This window comes from Chanos chanos, chromosome 10 (assembly GCF_902362185.1).
Source record: "Chanos chanos chromosome 10, fChaCha1.1, whole genome shotgun sequence".
NCBI classification, from domain to species: Eukaryota; Metazoa; Chordata; class Actinopteri; order Gonorynchiformes; family Chanidae; genus Chanos; species Chanos chanos.
Window position 1 is genome coordinate 11,324,749 of NC_044504.1, and position 19,725 is coordinate 11,344,473.

The following is a 19,725-nucleotide window of genomic DNA, read 5'->3' on the forward strand; positions in this document are numbered from 1 at the left end:
GTCTTATGGAAGCTGGTTTGTCTGTCTGTTTGTCAGCAGGGTTATGCAAGAACTACCAAGCCGATTTTCATGAAACTTGGTAGAGGGGTGTAGCATGGGCCAAGGAAGGACCCATTAAATTTTGGTGTGGCTCCAACTCACCGGGTGGATCCACGTATTATTGTCCTCTTTCTTTAACCTTGTGAGATATGGAAAAATGTACTGAATGTGTCTGCGCATGCACAAACCCATCATAATTACAGTGAATGCTGTGCCATGACTAAACATACAACAATACATGTGTCTTCCTGTTCTCTTTTTTTATGTAGTTGTCTTTCAATGATCTCCTTTTCTGTTCCTCATATACATTTGTGTTGTTTAAACTTGTCCTATATGTGCTGCTATTGTTTACTTGAATATTTGTATATTATCCTTTTGTTGATAATACGAACAATAACAACAACAACAACAACAACAACAATAATAATAATAATAATAATGATAATAAACACCTAAACATACAACAAAACATTACAGCAAGTATGTAAGAAATAAACAGCGTGTAAGTTATCCTTATTGTCCAGTTTCCATGTCGACATGACCAAAATAAGCCGATTTAAAGGTTATTATGGGCTTGCATAACACGTGCATAATCGCTAATTGTTTCTTACAGTAAACTAGCTTTCACAATTATACATTCAGACTTTTTTGCTCTGATAGTTTTCGAAATATATCCAGACATATATAGTGGTTGCGGCTGCAGATTTGAATATCATAGAAGAGTGGACTATTGGCCTTGGCAGAGGTCTGCGCTCTGTGAGTGCCCCTCTAGTTTAAAATGCAATTGCTTTAATGATTCCTCAAGTGAAGCTCTATTTCTGGATTCGCCGTATTCCAACCTTGTGTCCTCAGCACTTAAAAGAAGCCCATTCTTTGCAGCGCTGATTTTAAAGCATACAAATTCAGTCAAACTGTACTTACTGATGTACATTTAGTTTTATAAATGATGTATAATGAGATAATCAGTTTTGAATTACAGATTGGGGACAGAGAGAGAGATATGTGAACCGAGCCCTCACTAGATATTAAGAGTATACTGCTAAATTGTGTCTGTTTCTGTAAAAGTTGTTTCTGTGTGTACATAGCCCAAGCTCTCTTTTCTGTAAAAATGGTCACCTGATCCCACCTAGTGGATTCCTTTTGGCATAGCAGCAATTTTAAACATCTTGCTATCCTTAAATGACACAGAGGTTTCGAAGAACCTGGACATAAGACACGTCAATAAGCAACTAAAACACTGTATTCTACTCTAGGTTAAGTTCAGGTTTAGCTTTGAGTGAGTGACATTTGTGGATGTGGTAACACTTGGCATTGTGTTTAGACCTGCTACAGTTTTCTTAGGTGGATATTTTTCACACAGTTCCGGTACAGAAAGTAGACAGAAAATGGAGACGGACAATGAATGAACATTTAATAAGGGAACTATTATTAAATTAGCTATTTGCCTTTACAGAGGCACTTTAATTTTTGTTTGAGTACAGTTATACAACTATACTGAATTTTTTTTTTAAAAACCATGTTCACAAAGGAAAGCTTTGGAATAACTGAGAGATGACTGACTTGGAAATCTGCTCTATTTACTACATACCACAATCTCCTGTTAAGATCCAACAAAGTTAAAATTTGGTGATTAATGAGGTCATAGATGGTGCTTGACTTTAACACATTGTACGGGGACTGCAATCATTTTGGAGTACAGATGAAATACTTGGAATACAGGTACAGTAAAAGCGTCTTCTCTGCAGCCTTTGTTATAGGTAATTTCAAAGTTAGGTGCTGAGTTGGTCTTTTACCTGGAGTCCAGCTGGGTGGTGGTATTGGACATAGGCCTTGAATTTCTTGAGGTCTGAAACATACCCTCCTTCCAAAAAAAAAAAAAAGAATTAAACAATAATGACTAGATATGTAGACTACAAACTTTCTGGTCGCAGTGAAAGAATATGAAATGTACAGGAAGATGATGTGGGCTGTCCATCAGGTGGCAGACTTGAGAATTAAAGTGATCATAATTTTGGTTCAATTATGCCGTGAATACTCTATCCAGTTTTTTTTTTTAAATCTACATGAGTTAAGTGAGAAGGGAAAAAGTGATGGACGCATAGACATCAAGTTTGTGGACTGCAGTCCCCTGCAAGCCTTTGAGGAGGAGCAATATACTGGAATTGGCTGTAGCTTGGCCAAACTGATGCTGCTAAGATAGACCTTGGCAGTGAAATATTTGATTTGGGGCTGTACCCCAGAGCATGTTGTGGATGATTCGGGACTGGTTCATTTCAGAGTGATATGCTCTGTATATTCAGTAATGGAGGTCCTTGTGGGAAGACAGGCAGTGGTAGAAGTTCCTGGTCCCCTTTTCAGTAGGTTTTTCATTTTCTATAACAAATTTGTACACGCACTGATAGTGTATAACAAATGTTCCATTGCTTCATATGTTGCATTCCTTTAGTTAGTATAACTTCATGCTTTCAGAGACCCTGCAATGTTTCAGTGCAACTGGAAGTTTGTGCTAATATCACAACCATACTGAAAGAGAGCTAAATACTATGAGATGAACACTTTGCAGAACTAGTTCTCTCAGGGCTTTGGCCAAATGTAAATAAGTTATAATGCCACTTATTATTTTTGCGTTCAAAGTTCTTGTCATTGATTGTATATCCACCACAGTTTTATTCTGCTCTGAGCTTGGACAACCCCTGAAAATCGAAAACAAAAATGAACTTATGCCAATTGCTCAAAAATATCACTAGATTAGAAATGACATAGGAAATTCTGTCCCATTTTTGTTCTTTTCATTTCAGTTACATTTGTAAATCATTATTTAAGGAACTTTGTTTGTCAGAGGTGTGTATAAGGGTACTGACCAGGACTTGATGTCCTGCTGATGAACTGATTCAGCCAACAGCTTCATGTTCTAATGGGTAATCCATCAAGTTCTTTTAATAGCTTTCCTATCAGTAAGGGCTTCTGATGATAACAGCTGTATAGATAAGACTTCTCAGACTCTTCCCTCCATCCAAAGTCTCTGAGTGATTGTTAGACGAAATTCTTTGTTCGGGTCGAGGGCCAACAGTCTGAAGGAGTTTCTTCTTGTGTCCCCTTATTGCTTTTCAACCTGTCCTCCTGAAGTCCATATGATGTCTGAATAGGTGTATGCAGGCTTTACAATTTAGGTGGTCCAGCTGAGGTAAAAATACGCAACGTTGTATTCTTAGCAAATGGCTGGCTGGCTTCTCTGTCAGTTTTGACAAAGTAGAGCTAGAGGTTATGTTTCAATCACGTCTTGAGATATAAGGAGATGCTGAGGTCGGATTATGCTCTTGATGTTGGCTGTTCCAAAACAACGATCTGTCTCATTGATGACTGATGAAATCTTATCACCAATGTCTTTTTGTAGAAAGCAAATGCTCCTTCAAGGCTCTCAGCTACACCATCTGCATGTGGACATAAGCAAGATAAGGAACAGAACTGTGGTCTGCACAGTCAGCAAATGCAAACATGGCATCTTTAATCTCTCTCAATGCTTCCTGCAATACTGAGCATGCCATGGAAGAAGAGAGGGTGGCTCTAAATGTTTGGCCAGTCACTGATGATAATAGAGTTCAAATACAACACGAGGTTTGATTGACACTTTGCCAAAGCACAGCTTGTACTGCATTTTTCATGTAACCATGAAACCCACCGATATCAGTAGACCTTTCCAAAGGATAACTGAGAGGGCTGTAGAATTCAAAATAACACACAACATAGAAGAAAAACACAGACCAAATTCATACAGACAGACAGAGAATCTATGACATAAAATTGTTGTACACTTCATTAATCATATCCTTACTGTTGATCTTATCATCAGCTATTAAAAAAAATATTTAGAAATTTTTGGAAATCATGCCTTAAATGAGATGAATTTTGGATTGGGAGTAAAAGTTGTAGTTATCATGACTAGCCAAAAACAGAGATAAGGAAAAAGTTTACCAGTGATGGCTTTGTTAATAAAATATACTAATTTGTTAACCTGCGGATCTCTTTCTCTGGTGAATCACTTCTGATCCACTTAAAATGACCTGTGAAGGTTTTAGAACCAGTGCTGAATGGAAAAGCTCCATTAAACAGGCTGTCCAAATATTGCCAAGCAGATTTTGCTGCATGCATATAAATTGTATCATTAAATTCAAGAAAGGGGAGAGAAGTTGCAGAGACCTGGCAGTAAATGAAAAACAGGATGTATGCTGAAAAAGGAAACTCAGTTTCAACTTTAACTTGCAGACTAGTTTGTCAATATGGAGATTAAAATTTAAATCCTTGTCGAGTAAGACTCCAGGGCACTTAAAACTAGATACATTTTCAAATTTTGAGACCATCAGTGGTACAAAAGACTGGACAAAGCACAGAACTGTATAAAACACCAGTAAACTTCAGCAAACCCCTATAAACCATCCACTTATCTTTGCTTCTATTTGCTAAGCAGTTCCTAAACTGAACATCGCTGAAGTACTGAGCCCTGTGCGACAGTTTTATTTTTTTTTTTAAAAGCAGTGTCCACATTATAAAAGGCGTGGATAAAATATATAAAAAAGCAGGTAGAGTCCAAGTTACAAATTAGGTCACTGAAACTTTTCATTGTTGTAATAGTAGTGCCATGCTTGGCTCTAGAGCCAGATTGAAATGGGTTTATGATGTTGTTTTCGGTCAGAGAGGACTTAGTAAGCTGGTCACTTCCTTGGAAGAAAAGGGAAGTAATTGTTACTAGGGTCATCTCTAAGCAGGGGAAGAACATAAACTGTTTTGCAAGAATCTGGAATTACATTAGTCTGAAGGAAAAAGATAGTGAGTCTTAAATAAATATCTGCACCAGAAGTCAACATCAGGGATGTGATTAATGTATAAGTGACTCAGCACAAGTGTGTTACAATTAGTACTGCACTGAAACAAGGAACCATATTTTAAGGTTATTTTCCACATTAATTAAATCTGAAATTACGACAGTTCTCAGCTGCACTTACAATGCCTCAGGAGCATATAAGAGTGACTTACTGTTAAAGATGTCCAGAAGTTCTTGGGCTAATTTAAATGTTCTGCTGTGGATGTCCAAAAAAAGATTAAGCTCTAGCAAGGCTAAAAAAAGGCATTTGTGCATTCAGTCCACTAAAAAACTGGAGATTATTTTCTTTTTAGCTTTTGACAGTCACTTAATTGTCTGGGAGAGTCTGTTAATTCCTCCAACAACCCAGCATAATCTGAACTTTTTGTTTAAAGCTTTTTATCAAATCATGTTTCTTCAAGACAAAAAAGACCTGAGAATGAAAGTAGTCCCAAGATAAAGTGACATTTGGAACAAGTGTGGGTGTGTTCTGGTCACACTAACATAGGTCATGAAGAGACAAGGTTGGGCTAGGGGGAGGCAGTGGTGGATGTGTAGGCAAAGCAACAAAGTAGACTAAAAGAAAGGAGGGCAAATACAAGGCAACTATGAGACAAATCAAAATCCAAATAAGACACAGAATGAGACGCATCTTTTCTCAGGTTGATTCTATCAATGTATGTACAGATTAACTGATTGTCATAATAGTTGACCCATTTTAAAAAATGTATTTATAATTGGGTGTTTTCACTTATAATTGAGTTGATATAACATTTTTCCTCTAATTGATGAATTACCTCTCTGTATCATTTATATACTTATTTAATATTCTGTGTTTAGAATTTCAAATTGCCGATTAATTTACTGTTTATTCTTTTAACTAATCACAAGTCACTGTGATTGCATGTGACTAACACTTGCTGCATGTGACAAACACATGTTGAAGTTCTCTGTTTGTATTAAGGTTTTTTTTGTCATGTTCAGGTATATTTATCTAAGTGACTGGTATGGACTAACTTTCTGTATCCTCAGGGATGGTGAGGTGTCTGGAGGGATTTCATTTACAGCTGTTCGCTGTCCTTTGAAGTTTCATGGTCAAGGGTCACTGTGTGTTGGTTTAGCTGACGAGCTTATCTTAAATCTCTAAAGCCCCTTTCACACATGAACTGCAACCATAAAATAATCTAGACTCTAACTGGAGGGGCTGTATGTGTGAATGCAAATGTCCGAATATATTTGTATACTGCAAATTTTCGCCAGAGTAGTGCATCTTCCGGGTAACTGTCGTGTACTGCAACATTTTCATTTTTCATGTACTGCATACTACTTACTACTTTTACGTCAAGATCAGTATACGAGTAGTATGTGGTATGCCATTTCAGACACTGCTACAGCAAATTTCGCAGCATACTTTTTGCATCATGTCCTGCCTCCTGCACGCTCTACCCAGGAGCCACCCTTTGCCTAAACCAAATGGAGTATTTCGAATAGGTGAGAATGCGTCTGTCGTTGACACTCTCCTGTTGTGTGCTACATGTGTCAAAGGGCAACTTCGGACAAAATGCGAACCATATGTGAAAATGGCTTAACAGAAAGCAAAAATATCAGAGAGTTTATTAAATCATTTCATCAAGTATTAATTCCGTGGTTGATCATTAATTCATCATTTTAATGGAAATTATTGTTTTATGAAGAAACATTGCACCTGAAAGTATCTAAATTAATGCAGATAGCAAAAAAGATCATAACTGATTATCTAAATGATCAAATTAATGAATGAGAAAAACTGTTCATTCTCTAGAAGTAGCAGAACTGTCAGCTCAGCTTACAGTCCAAATCACAAACACAGACATAAGCTATACAAATCAGCGGTTAGTCTGTCTGCTTCCTTGTATGTTTTTGTCTTGCCTCGTGCTGATAAGTCAGTCACAAGACAAGACAAGAAGTAAATGGCTCTATGTATACATTGGACAATGTGTTTCCATAAGATTTTTTTAAATCTCTGTCTGCTCTACCACGCTTTATTGCGCTCATTCGTTTATTACCAAGCCCTTGATTAGGTGGAGGTGTTTGAGAGCAGGGAAATACTTGCTCTAGTTGTGGGCCTCCTGGAATAGGACTGAGATGAGAAGAGGCCCTAAAGAAAAGGAAAGGGTTTGATGGTCAGATTAAATTCTAGACTGTATTGTGATATTATCTTGGGGTGGGGCCCATGATTTCCCCAAGCACTGACAATTCACAGGTGCAGATCATTGGATAGTTCCTCTGTTCATTCAAGGAAATGGACCCTCTTAGAGGACCTGAGAGGACTTTGGATTGTCCCTTGAAAAGAGCTACCTGCCCAGTATTTCTATTTAACGTTTGCAGTTTTTAATTCTTGGGCTCTGTGAGGAACTTTATTTTGAGTTAAATTACAGTCACATAAAAGCTCCTTTTATGCTGTTGTGTCTTTGGTGTCTCTCTGTCCCTGTTTCTGCCCACCTTACGTCTGGCCACTGACACCTGGCATTCCCTGAGGTATCACAGTCAGTAACTCTGGTAAGTGAGTAACCTGAGTAACACGTGGCCTACTGCCAAGTGTATCAGATGTTTAGTGAAGTCACCCAGGGCTATCTGTGGCGAATCAGTAGCAAATGAAAGTCCTTTATGATTTAACCATGTCAGTGATTTTAGTGACCTTGACACTTGACGCTAGGTACTCTCTGGCATGGAAAGAGTGATTGCTGAAACTTCTAGAAAGATAATTAACTTTCATATACGGCATAGATGAAGCATTTAGGAGAGGTATAGGCTATCCTCCTGAAGAGCTGATGTGTATCCAGGTTTTCAGTCTGTCCCCAATCAGGAACACCTTATTCTGCCTTTCAGGTGCTCATCCAGGCCTTTGATTACCTGAATCAAGTGTGATAGCTATCACACAGAGGCTTGTGCATGGTACTGCGCTGTTGATGGGGTTTTGTCTTGAACTGGGAAAACCCCAGCATTGATACTTCTGCATCAATGCTTTATAGTGACGTCTGCAGCTGCATTTTTTTTCTCAAAAAGCAGCATTTGACAGACAAAAGGCCCGATCTAGGTTTTGCCTCACCTGCCTACCCATCTTCCACTGTCACCTCCACTGTGTAACATTTGTTATTTGTCAGTTCTCATCAGACATGGGCAGTATTTCAATTCAGTGTATTCAAAATGTGTTTGACTGAGTATTTTGTAATTTGTATTTTGCTGGATGGAAAATAATCAGATGCAATTTGTAGCAAAATACCTTGAGAGACTGTATTTTGTGTATTAAAAATCTTAAAATACTTAATCAAATGTGTTATTTTATTCTCAAATAAGACAAGAACTTTCATCACCAGGCTTACTATAGGACTACTAAACATAGCCTATCACAGTCTTTGGCTAGATGCAAGTAAATAACATGACACATCCTGTTGGGTCCAGCACGCTCGTTGTGAACTGTTTGTTTTCCTCATGACCAGTAACCCAAGGAAAGAAGCTGCTTTGGTGCTCGGTGCAAATTGCCTTAATGTGAGGTATGTAGTAAAATCTACGATCAGATATTGCTCACTCAACGTCATTATAGGACAGAAATAGCTGTGCTCTAGAATTTGTGAATTTGCTTGCTAGCTCGCTAATGGCATTCTAGCTAACATCACAGGCATGCTCAGAAAGTCTGGGACAGTGGCATCTTGTGGCTAGTCATATATGGAAAATTTCAGTAGTGATAAATCAGGTTAGCTACTTTAGCTCCTAAGGACAAACTTAATTTCTAACCTCTAAATTTAGGTGTCTTTATGGCGGTTAATCTCTTATACTAAATGTGTTGTATCTTACTCCAATGTAATGGCACTGTTCATTGTCTCTAGCACTTCTTCAGATGACTGCTTGTAAAGTTAGAGATCAAGGAAATTAGCTTACTGTACTGTTGCACTTATTGTAAATTGCTCCTATTAAAGGCATCTGCTACACACCTAAAACAGTGTTACAGTTAATTCTGTATGTATTTTTGTATTTTCAAAATTCAAATTGCTTGTATTTTAATTAAATACATTTTCTCACACCAGTATTTTGTATTTTATTTTGATACATTTGATGAGCAAGTATTTGTTATTTGTGACAAGATATTTTTTAATGTATTTGTGCCCATCTTTGGTTCTCATAGACAGCATTATCCTGTTGCTTTCCCTGAACCAGAGAAAACTAGTGTACACTGCTGTCACACAAATGAGAAAATTGTCTTTAATACAAGCCCATAACTTTATATGACTCTTAAAAAGAAGGCTAACATTCATAAAATATATATGAAATTATGCACATTTTGTCAATTAAAGTTAATCAATTCCAAACATTATATATTTGTAACAATAGTGTTAATATGAGATGGAAAAATAAATGAGACTTTTATCTGTGAATTATTAATGAAATGCATACACTCTTTATCAGTGTACTTTATCATGCAGTCTTTTACTGACTGTTGATTACGACACAGGTGAATCACTCTAATTGGGTTCCAAGCATTATTGATGGTAGTGTTCTTGGAGTTCACATTCCAGTTCAGGACAAAGTCCCTCTCAGGAAGTATTCTCATGAAGAGGGCCTCCTCATAAAATTAAACATACATTTAAGACCTAGCAAGGTGCAATCAGTGCATGCTTATCACTATACCACTACACCAATCCAATTATCATTGGATACACGCTCCCATACACATCTTAAAAAAGGCAAACTCATGACTTTTCAGTGCTACATATGCAAGACTAGCTAAACCAAAGATAACAATAAATAACCTTAGATATCCTACTGGACACAAACACAAAATGACCTAAAATAAAATGTGTATTACTATTTTTCATTGATTAACTGATTTTTAGGCTGAAGTATGAAATTGAAGCGGGAATCAAAATGTAAGAGTAAAAGCTCAGAAGAAGAGGATATGGTCTGTGTCATTTGTTTCCAACTGAAGCGTGTGGGTGTGAATCGTAGATTCATGTGCTTTGCACTCCTACAAGGCCTGATTCTGAATCATGTAAGCATGGTCAACTGAATAAATCACGTTGCTTTTTTTAAATATTTATTTATATTAACCACTACTCCCAAGCTCCATGCAAAACAACTATTATGAGACACTGACATACAACAGTATTTACAGACAAGAAAGAGGCCTTCTGTTAGCAGCCTCACACTTAGGATCACATCCTCCCATTCTTATACAACAGACAAATCATTTAAAAATTTCAAGAAATTACATCATTTAAAAAATAAATATTTTGCTGTTTAACAAGGTACCTGTGAATCATAAACAAATATCTAAAAATATACATCTTTACATTACATAGTTTCAAACACTAAACATTTTCCATGCTACATTAAAGGGGAGAATCTAGTCTCCATTGTCTCTTGATGTCTACATCACTGAGACTAAGACATAAATACAAGAACAATGCAAAAATAGCTAAATCAAATGAAAGTGAAATTTTGGCCGAGCTGAGCATATACTACAATAAACATACAAGAAACTGAACACTCCTTTGGTGCAGTTTTCTCAGTGTCTTCACGTCCCTTCCAAAATCATTCTTTTCACACCTGAGGATTGACTATGTGTCAGCAAAAACATGTTAATCACAGCCACCACCATCACAGCCACCACCATCACAACCACCGCTTGAAAAATCACAGCCAGAGGTGTCACCACTTGTATCATGATGACTAGACATTTCATAACTCGAGAATCCTGGGTTATCATACATCTTCAAGTTTTTCCTTTGTGGCCTCTTTCTGCTCTGTTCATTGTCTTTGTCATCCCCCTTGTTCTTTTGGCAGCACTTGCAGCAACAGCAGCAACGTGTGCGGCAGAAGCCCAACCCCTTTGTAATAACTCTGTCCCAGGGCTTGAGGGAGTGCAGAGGGCGGGGCAGGAAGTCCCAGCTACGTAAAATAGACGGCAGGAAGCGTGGACAGCGGGACTGCATTACGTTGACCACAATGACAGAGATCAGAAAGACAAGGATGGGCACTCCCACACCAACAAGCACCTTCCAACCGGCGATAGAGAGGCCCAAGATAGTGAGAGGGATGAGGAAGAAGCACAAAATGAGGTAGACCACAGCAAACCAACGGTACTCTGCTGTACGGTTTCCCAGAGCTTTGGCTAAGTGGATAGGAACTCGGGTAAATGGTACAGGGTACCATAAAATGATTCCAAAGATGTTAAAGAAGAAATGGCACAGTGATATCTGGGAATGAGAATGAAAAAGACAAGTCAGTCCTGACCTTACAGGCCAGATTTAATTTACAACATTTCATCATATTGGCTTTATTAAAAACTTTCCTTCTTTAAAAATGATAAAAAAAAACAAAAAAACAAAACAGGATCTTACATCTTCAGTGCTCTAATCCAATAGAAATATGAAAGTTAAATAAAATCTTTAATAATTCAAAATCTGAGAACACCAACCTGCAGTGAGTTTGCAAGTGTGTCACCGGGGCTAGCCAAAGCAGCAAGAATGGCTGTAGTTGTAGTGCCTATATTTGAGCCCAAAGTCAGCGGATAGGCTCTTTCAATGCTTATGACACCAATGCCTGGAATGAAAGAAAGCATATGAATATGGCATATTAAGCCAGGTATAGAACCATAAACGGTGTAATCAATGTAGGAATGCAGAGCATTTTTTGAAGAAATGGATATACTCACCCACAAGTGGAGTGATGGCTGACGTGAAGACGGAGCTGCTCTGAACGATAAAGGTCATTCCTGCTCCAACCACGATGGCAATGTAACCAGTTAGCCATGCGAAGGGAAAGGGAAAGTCTGCAAATAAACCAGTGAGAACAATGAGAGTGGGACCAATGAGAGAGAAAAGAAAAAAAATACTGATTGCCATTTAGAGTGCAAATATTTCAGCTGAAAAGTACAATTTCAGAAATCACCATCCCCCAAAACTTTCCTCTCACTGCTCTCTAGAAAATCCAGATTTATAAACACTCTCTGGCATACAATACACTTACAAAGACTGAGAAAGCTTTTTAAGTGTTTTTTAAAACTTATGCAAGTATGTCTTTAAAAGGTACTGTTAGTGGCTGGGAACAAAGCCTTCTGTTCTTTAACAGAACAGATAGAGTTCATAGTTTGGACAGAATGATATCAAATAAATCATACATTAATCTGAGAGCCTACCACTTGATAAACCACATTTAGTCCTGGAGACTATGGAATTAACAACACATCAACTCATTAACTGGAAAACTACATGGATGACACTTAGAGGTATCCTAAACCCTCCTATCTACCAGCTTTTGCATTCTGGCAGTTAGTCCTGAAAAAAACTTTATTTCTTTATTTCTGATGTCCCAGAGTATACATACTATGCCTGCAAGTTTAAGTCAGGCTCATGTAGAAAAGAGAAAAAAATAGGAAAAATTGCCTGACAGTTTTTAAACACTTTTAGAGCGATTCTACCTCTTAACTTGCTCTTATGTTTGTGGGCCAAAATGTCTCTGAGTTCTCATTTTGACTTAGCAGGACTGACACACCTGAAGTGCATACTGAGGCTCAGACCAGGTTAATGTCCCTGTGCAGCTCATCAGACAACAAGATGCATAAACCTGTGCCGACTATCATATGACAGGAGATCTTTAGGAGATGGGTTCAGAGCCCCCCACCCAGTTACTGACTCCTGGTGTTACCACAAGATCTTTGCTCACTTACCTGTGTTGAGAACCTTCTTAATGACCACAGCCACTTGACCTTTGAGCATAGAGTTGAGTAGTTTGACGATGAGAATGAGGCAGGTGCACAAGACAAGAAGAGACAATGCCAGGAGGATCAAACCCACGGCGAAGTCAGGCAGGTCAACGTTAGCAAAAATATGTTTACCTGAAAGAAAGCAGGATGTTACTCAACAATATCTGGAGAGCAATGAGAACAAAATTCACAGATAAATAGATTTTACTGGAATGGAGATACTTTGTACAAAATCAGAATTCATGTCACATGAAACAGAACGGATTTTGTTCTTTGTGGAACCACATTTAACCAGCTCAAGGGAACAAAGGAATGTGGCAAATGCATTTATACTCTGAAACTGGTTTAGATTACCTCAGCCAAGGACACAGTTATAGAACCACTTTTAAAGTGGTATTTCACCCTCCAGTCTAATCAAAGTAAGCATCGAGCAATGACTTTAAAGGTTAGTTTGATTGGACAAATCAGACCCACACACACAACATTTCAACTCCGATAGGCTGTGTCTCTTTGCGTAACCCAGGTGGTCACAGGTACTCCAGCTAAGCAAGAAGAATGGCTCTATTGAACAGGTGGAGAGCATGAGGGGGAATGTTTGCTGATTCACTGGGAAAACTCAATAGAGTCCTTTGTTCTCCTAGGAGGGCAGCCTGAGGGAGTCATGGTCTGAGAGTTAGAGACTGATACGTTGCTTTGAGTATGTGTGGTGGAGGGTACAGAGAGATGGATGCTCTCAAAAGTTCCAAGAGGAGACTCATCTCTGGTTGGTTTAAAGTCCCCTGTTTTTACAACAATAAATCCAAAGTAAAAAGGACACACTTACATCTTTCTATGCCAATGATGTTTGTTTTGTTTATTTGGGTCCATGTCAAATTTCCATCTATCCAACACAAGTCTTGAGTAGTGCAGTTTTCTGGCCCTGGTACTGTGATGTTCACTAGGATCTGAAAAATCAAAAACAGTATTGTATGACATAATAAACCACAAGAAGCAATCAGGATGTCCTAGTGTAAACAATGCATAGTTTACAAATTTTAATTTAAAATCATAATATCATGTTAAATGAAGATTTGGAAAGGATAAAGGTAAACCAAATCTAGGCTATGAAAGAGATCCACAATCCAACTCTAGCCAACAAGCATTCTTGTAACAAATTAACTAAGCTCCTCTTAAGCTGTTAAATGTTAACATTGACAGAACTTTGTCATACACACACAGACACACACACACACACACACACACACACACACACACACATATGTATATATCTATATACATATATGTACATATGTATAGATAGATAGATAGATAGATAGATAGATAGATAGATAGATAGATAGACAGATGTCTCTTGGCAGAGATCTTAGATCATGTTCTTGAGTCTTACCAACTCTTTTTCAGTTTTGCACCATCTCTTGATTAAACTCTTGTTCCTGGCCGCAGCGTCACCAGTGGCTATGTCACTGATAACGGATTTATCCAGCTGCATGATGGGAATGTGGGACAGAAAAAAGTATCAAAGTCAAAAACTATTTCTGTTTCACATCTGAAATCACTATTGATTCACAATCTTTACACACTATTTTGCCTTTTTAGGTAATTGTTTCATCTTGCTGCATCTGATTAAATTTATATTTTGAATATGTTCAGACATGTGAGTTAGGTACAGTTAGCTATATTAATAGTTTATTGGTTCATAGCTCTGTTTGGTATACAGCCCTGCCTGCATCAAAGATTCACCTAAAAAGCAGCACTGCTGTATTTCCAAAAAAAAAAAAAAAAACCCCAGTGTGGACCCTGCTGACATGTTAGACATGTTAGCACGAAGCATCGGATTACCCTTTCTTTTTTTTTTTTTTTTTGAGACACTCCACCAGAATAAGAACTCCAATTAGCACAAAACATGATTCTGTTTCTGTTACTTGCCACAGATCTTGAGGGATCTCTTACCTGGATGATGTTTTTGGTGAGGGGCTCAGTGATAACTTTGAGGATGTCAGGTGCATCCTGGCCTGTTTGGATGTTGAAGGAGTCAATTAGGAGCTTTGTTAGTTTATATAGGACACCAGTAGCCACCTCCAGGGGTAGCAGCACCAGGACAGATAGCCAGTTGAAGAAGTCATGGACAGTGGCACCACCAAATGCCCTAGGAGAGGGTGAAAGTGAATAACGAATTAGATTAACTGTGTGATTGTCTGAAAAGAAGACTTCAATGCCTCGTAAAGTGTGAGACTTTTGCACTGTATATTTTCTGTTGTGAAATCAGTTGAACACATGAAGCCATGTGGAAAAAGACATTCATTTGGGATAAGGTGCCCAGCTTAAAATGAAGTCTAATCCTAGGCTGTATGAAAAGCATTTCCAATAAACTATAATTTTTAAACCATGACTAGACATCGTTTGAGTGTGAGAAAACTTCCCTTGATGTATAGTTTGACTGAAGAAAGTGTTAACTAGCCTAAGAAATTTATAAAGTTTGTATGTAAAGAGGAATAGCATAGGTTAACTTAAAGTGGTTGAAAAGGTGATTACCTGCGGAATTCATTGCGATCCCCTGCTTGCATCATTGCTACAATGGTGTTTGTTACAGATGTCCCAATGTTTGCACCCATAATGACTGGGACAGCAGACTCCACACTTAGCACTACAATTCAGATATAACTGCAATTAGCAATGCATTATGTGGACATTCACTGATCTGCTGATGTATAACATGTGATTCATGTGATTGAGACAAAGGGTGAAATGGAAGTTGGATGAGTAAGTGGTCGTATATGTCTGTTTGAGCCTGAATGTGTGTGTCAGTACTCACATCCAGAAGACACCATGCTGACCACAATAGATGAAGACGTGCTGGAGCTCTGTACGAGAACAGTCACCAGCACTCCAATTACTACTCCAGCAACAGGGTTTGACAGCACCACATTGTCCTGGAAGATATCTCCAGCGGCTTTTCCTATGAGGAGAACCGCACACAAACACAGACACATTGCACATGTAACATTAAACATCTCGATGAGTACCTATTTTCTTCAGACAAGCTGACAAAAGATAGTTTTCTCATATATAAACTGCTGTGTGGGACCAAAGGCATTCAGTTATTTATTTTTAACAACCAATTTTCATATTTATTCTTTTACACTTGTATGTTTGTTATGATTAAAGTAAAACATGTATTTATAATACAATCGTACTAATGATTTAATCCCCACCTCCAACAAGTTGAAAAGCTGAGCTCAGAATATCCAGGGAACAGACGAACATGTAGAGAAATCCAAGTAAGAGAATTATCTTCCCAATGGAGGTTACAACTCGTAGAACTTTCCCTTTGGTGTCCAATTCTGTGTGTTAATATTGCATAGAAAGACAGGGAAAAACAGTTTACAGACGTTACCACAAAAGGCAATTTCGGCTTTTGCATTTCGGTCTCTGTCCCGCAAAAACCTGTGTCACCGCACCGCCAAATCTCATAAGAGGGTGGCCTTTAAGCTTTCTTTCTTACCCGACCATTTCAGTCCAGTATCCCGAAGCTCTGGTAGATCCCAAGGATCAAAAGGTTCCGACTGATTGTCCTCCAAGTCCGTGGTGGAGTAAGCAGGTAGTATCACTCCATTCTTGGTCTCGCCTGGGAAAAGCAAAAATATAGAGATAAGGGTAATTCTAGCGATCATTAAGTCATCGCATCAGTTTTGCAGATGATAATACATACCGAGCTCCATTGCTGACGGCCTGTTGTCGATTTTGGGCAGGGGAGCCATAGTCTGAAAGCGGATGGTGTGAAAGTTTTAGAAAAGGAAACTGCGTTGTGACTGTGTTCAGAGTAGACGTTAGCAAGATAATAAATAAATAAATAAATAAATAAAATACAGAGCGAGAGAGAGAGAGGAGATTTTCAATATTTGCTCCCTTTGAAAACAGTTAACACCTTGAAAAACGGTACCTTCTTCTAGTTTTATTTCAGTCCATAAGATAACGCGCATGGGTTCCTTAACCTAAAAAGCTCTGTCTTCACAGTACCTTCTATCATGGATTATTTTGTCTGATAAAAGATGTAAGAACGAAAGAAGTTTCAGTGTGTATTTATATAGGCGAACATTTCAACAGGCTACTCCCTTAATTACAGACGACTGAAAATTTGAGTTTGTCACGAGAAACCTCAAGTGATCGCAATATGCGCTATTCTTGATAACAGAACTCTGTCTCCTCTTGTAATATGTCATGACATTATTACTCATTCCTCTGCCCACATGACAGTGCTAAGCTTTTTTTATGGTATTACAGCAGTAAACTATTTTACTGGTCAAGGAAAAAACACTCACAAATATCACTAATGGCACATGTGAAAAGTGTACACTACTACATTAAGTTTTGACATCACACCCATGTGCATATTAAAGTAAATATGTGCTCTGTCATCATTCAGTCAAGCACGAGACGGATGATTGATTACACTTACCCGTTCCAGTCCTGTCTTGATATAAGATAATCCTTAACTGTGAACAGAGCACTCCATTTGGCTTGGCTCTGAAAAGTTTTCGCCCCTATATATACCTGGCACGGTGAGAGTCCCATCATGTCACAGCTCAAGGTTCGTGGCGGGAGGTGCTCAGTGACCTCACAGCTGGAATGTGTGCCTGTTAACGATTTATGAGCTCGAGATATTTACCCCTCAACACTTTTTATTTCTCAGAGTTGTTCTGTCTAAGCCCACATCCACATCAGTCTTGCCCAAGGAAGCAATGTCTCACAATTTTTCTTTCTTTCTTTCTTTCTTTCTTCGCTTTGCTCGAATTTACAGACAGAGAATTAGGCAACTTCAAATAGGCAGAGGAATAGAACAGGTAATAACGTGCTTAGTCTTTGGAGATTCTCAGCGATATTACCATCAGTCCTTTATAAAATGATTAAACGTTAAATAAGCTATGTTACATTCAACTTTCTTCGTTTCATATAATATCATGCCTCTTTCTCTCTTACACACACTGATTTCCCTTCACAAATGATGTAATATTTTTTCAAACCTGGAGCATACTTAGAGCATACTTGGCGACTGCATTTTAACTTCCCCACAATCAGCGGAGAGGAAGAATGGCCTAGTTAAGTCTATGTTGAATGCGTAAATTACAGTTTTGGACTTCACCTTCTCGGACTAATGGAAATATTCATTACTGGATTTTCTTATTAATGTTAACACCCATTAGTTAACCTTTCTCGCGAAAGATAAGCGATGAAAATGCTACCTTACGATTTGAGTTTTAAAAATAACTTCGTTATTTTATTCCAAACTGAATAAACGTGACCACTCAAGAACGATTTTATTCCAAGCTTAGTAAACATAACTATTAAACAGCCTGACTACAGAGGAGCGCGGCTCGCACACGCTTCCTTGTGGATATTTTTGTCCACTCTGAGGTGAACCATCTCAGAGACTAAGCGCAATCAAAGGAGAGCGCTACTTGCGCAACGATAATTGCAAATGCATAGGCGCTCTGCGGTCGGGTAGAAAAGGACATTATTACAAATTATAAACAATGTCACAGTTGTTTACAAATCTTTAATAAAACTGTGATCCGTAATGTATGCATTTTACGTAAGTCTTTCAAACATTTCAATTAGTTATATTTTTGTCATTTCCACGCGAAGCTAGGCTACTTTGCTATTTTGGTGGAACGGAATAAAGTTACAGTTTAAATTTTCTCCTTTTGTTCTCTCCAGACTAGCATTTAGTGATGCCACAAACTATTCCTCAGCACACATAAGGCAGATTTAGACACTAAAGATACACTTCATCTACAGAGGCATGAATATACTGTATACTGAATCTACTGAAGTGCTGCTTCCAGATAAGGAACCTTCATTAGATCGCAAGGAAAACAGATGTAACTTCCAAGACCAGCATGAATCACTTTTGCACAGCTGTTGGTTTGACCAGTCAAGTGAAGGACAAGGCGAGGGATCAGAGAGTTAAGATGAAAACAAAAACCAAAATAAAAAGTTGTCATTCAGTTAAAAAAAATGTCATTTCATGAGCTACCGGTATTTGTCCACACAAAATCCCATTTGAATTAGCAAAATTAGACAAAAAGAAATTTTAAACTGTAGGTAAATCTATCTGATCTATCCCGACAATCCTCTCAGCATTTATACGTTTAGTGTCCGTGAAGGAGGCTTTTATGCTTTTAAGTTTAATGCTGTTGTGGTTGTTTTCCCAGCGCATCGTGATTCAACAGTTCTTATATTTATTGTAAAACAACATACAACAACAGTAATAATGAAAACTCGGAGTGTCAGATAAATGTAGATATATAGACAACATTCTGCAAATATATCGGGTAGCAACTGGTGATTTATTTATTATTTTGATTTTGTCTGATTTTATCAGTTCTGAAGCCTACAAGTATACCAGAAATGGCTTCTGTCAGCTTAATTAACTATTGCAGTATGTCATGTTATATTTCATATGCTGGAATACAAACCTATGTTTTAGAGCAGATCAAATTATTTAAGATCATACAATGATCAAACTGCTATGGCTGATTATATTAAGCGTATATTTTCAGTTGGTTTTTATCCAACACATTAAAACTTGTAAACTCCATTTTCACCACTTGTTCACAGCAGAGTACTGTATCACAGTAGAAAACATTCACAGGTCATATTTACAGCGAATTGTATCTCAGATACTTTGACAGGCTATAAATTAGCAGGATGAGCCTGCTTAAACCTTCACAGTTTGTTGAAACCACCACAATTTATTTACAGAATTGCATTTTCATTATGACTTGTAATGTAATGTTCTTGTAATATTACGGCTTTTTTCTTGAAATATTATCACTTTATTCTCATTACATTACGACTTTTTTTCTCAGTTATTCATTTATTCTCATAATATTACGACCTTTTTTTTTTAAATCTCAATTTTTCCCCCTCAATGTGTCCCTAATACTCCGTCGTAGCCTACTGTATGTTCTGCACTTTTGCACGTTGCAAATTTTTTAAACCAAAAGCAATTAAAGTGGTCAACTTGTTTACAGTAAATGCATTGTCTGCTGGTTTATTTTGTTACTTTTCAGTACACCACATTCAG

At 37.8% G+C, this 19,725-nt stretch overlaps 1 protein-coding gene across 1 annotated transcript; it reads right to left on the minus strand.

Annotated features, from left to right (window-relative positions):
* Positions 1 to 10,380: 10,380 nt before the first annotated feature.
* slc34a2b (solute carrier family 34 member 2b) lies at positions 10,381 to 17,136 on the minus strand. Its single transcript, XM_030786130.1, has 13 exons — positions 17,095 to 17,136; positions 16,348 to 16,399; positions 16,141 to 16,263; positions 15,851 to 15,979; positions 15,451 to 15,594; positions 15,171 to 15,282; positions 14,589 to 14,784; positions 14,026 to 14,121; positions 13,462 to 13,582; positions 12,603 to 12,770; positions 11,589 to 11,705; positions 11,352 to 11,476; positions 10,381 to 11,130 (listed from the first exon to the last, which is right to left on the minus strand). The coding sequence occupies exons 2-13, from the start codon at positions 16,394 to 16,396 to the stop codon at positions 10,513 to 10,515; spliced, it is 1,998 nt and encodes a 665-aa protein (XP_030641990.1). The 5' UTR covers positions 16,397 to 16,399; positions 17,095 to 17,136; the 3' UTR covers positions 10,381 to 10,512.
* Positions 17,137 to 19,725: the final 2,589 nt, after the last annotated feature.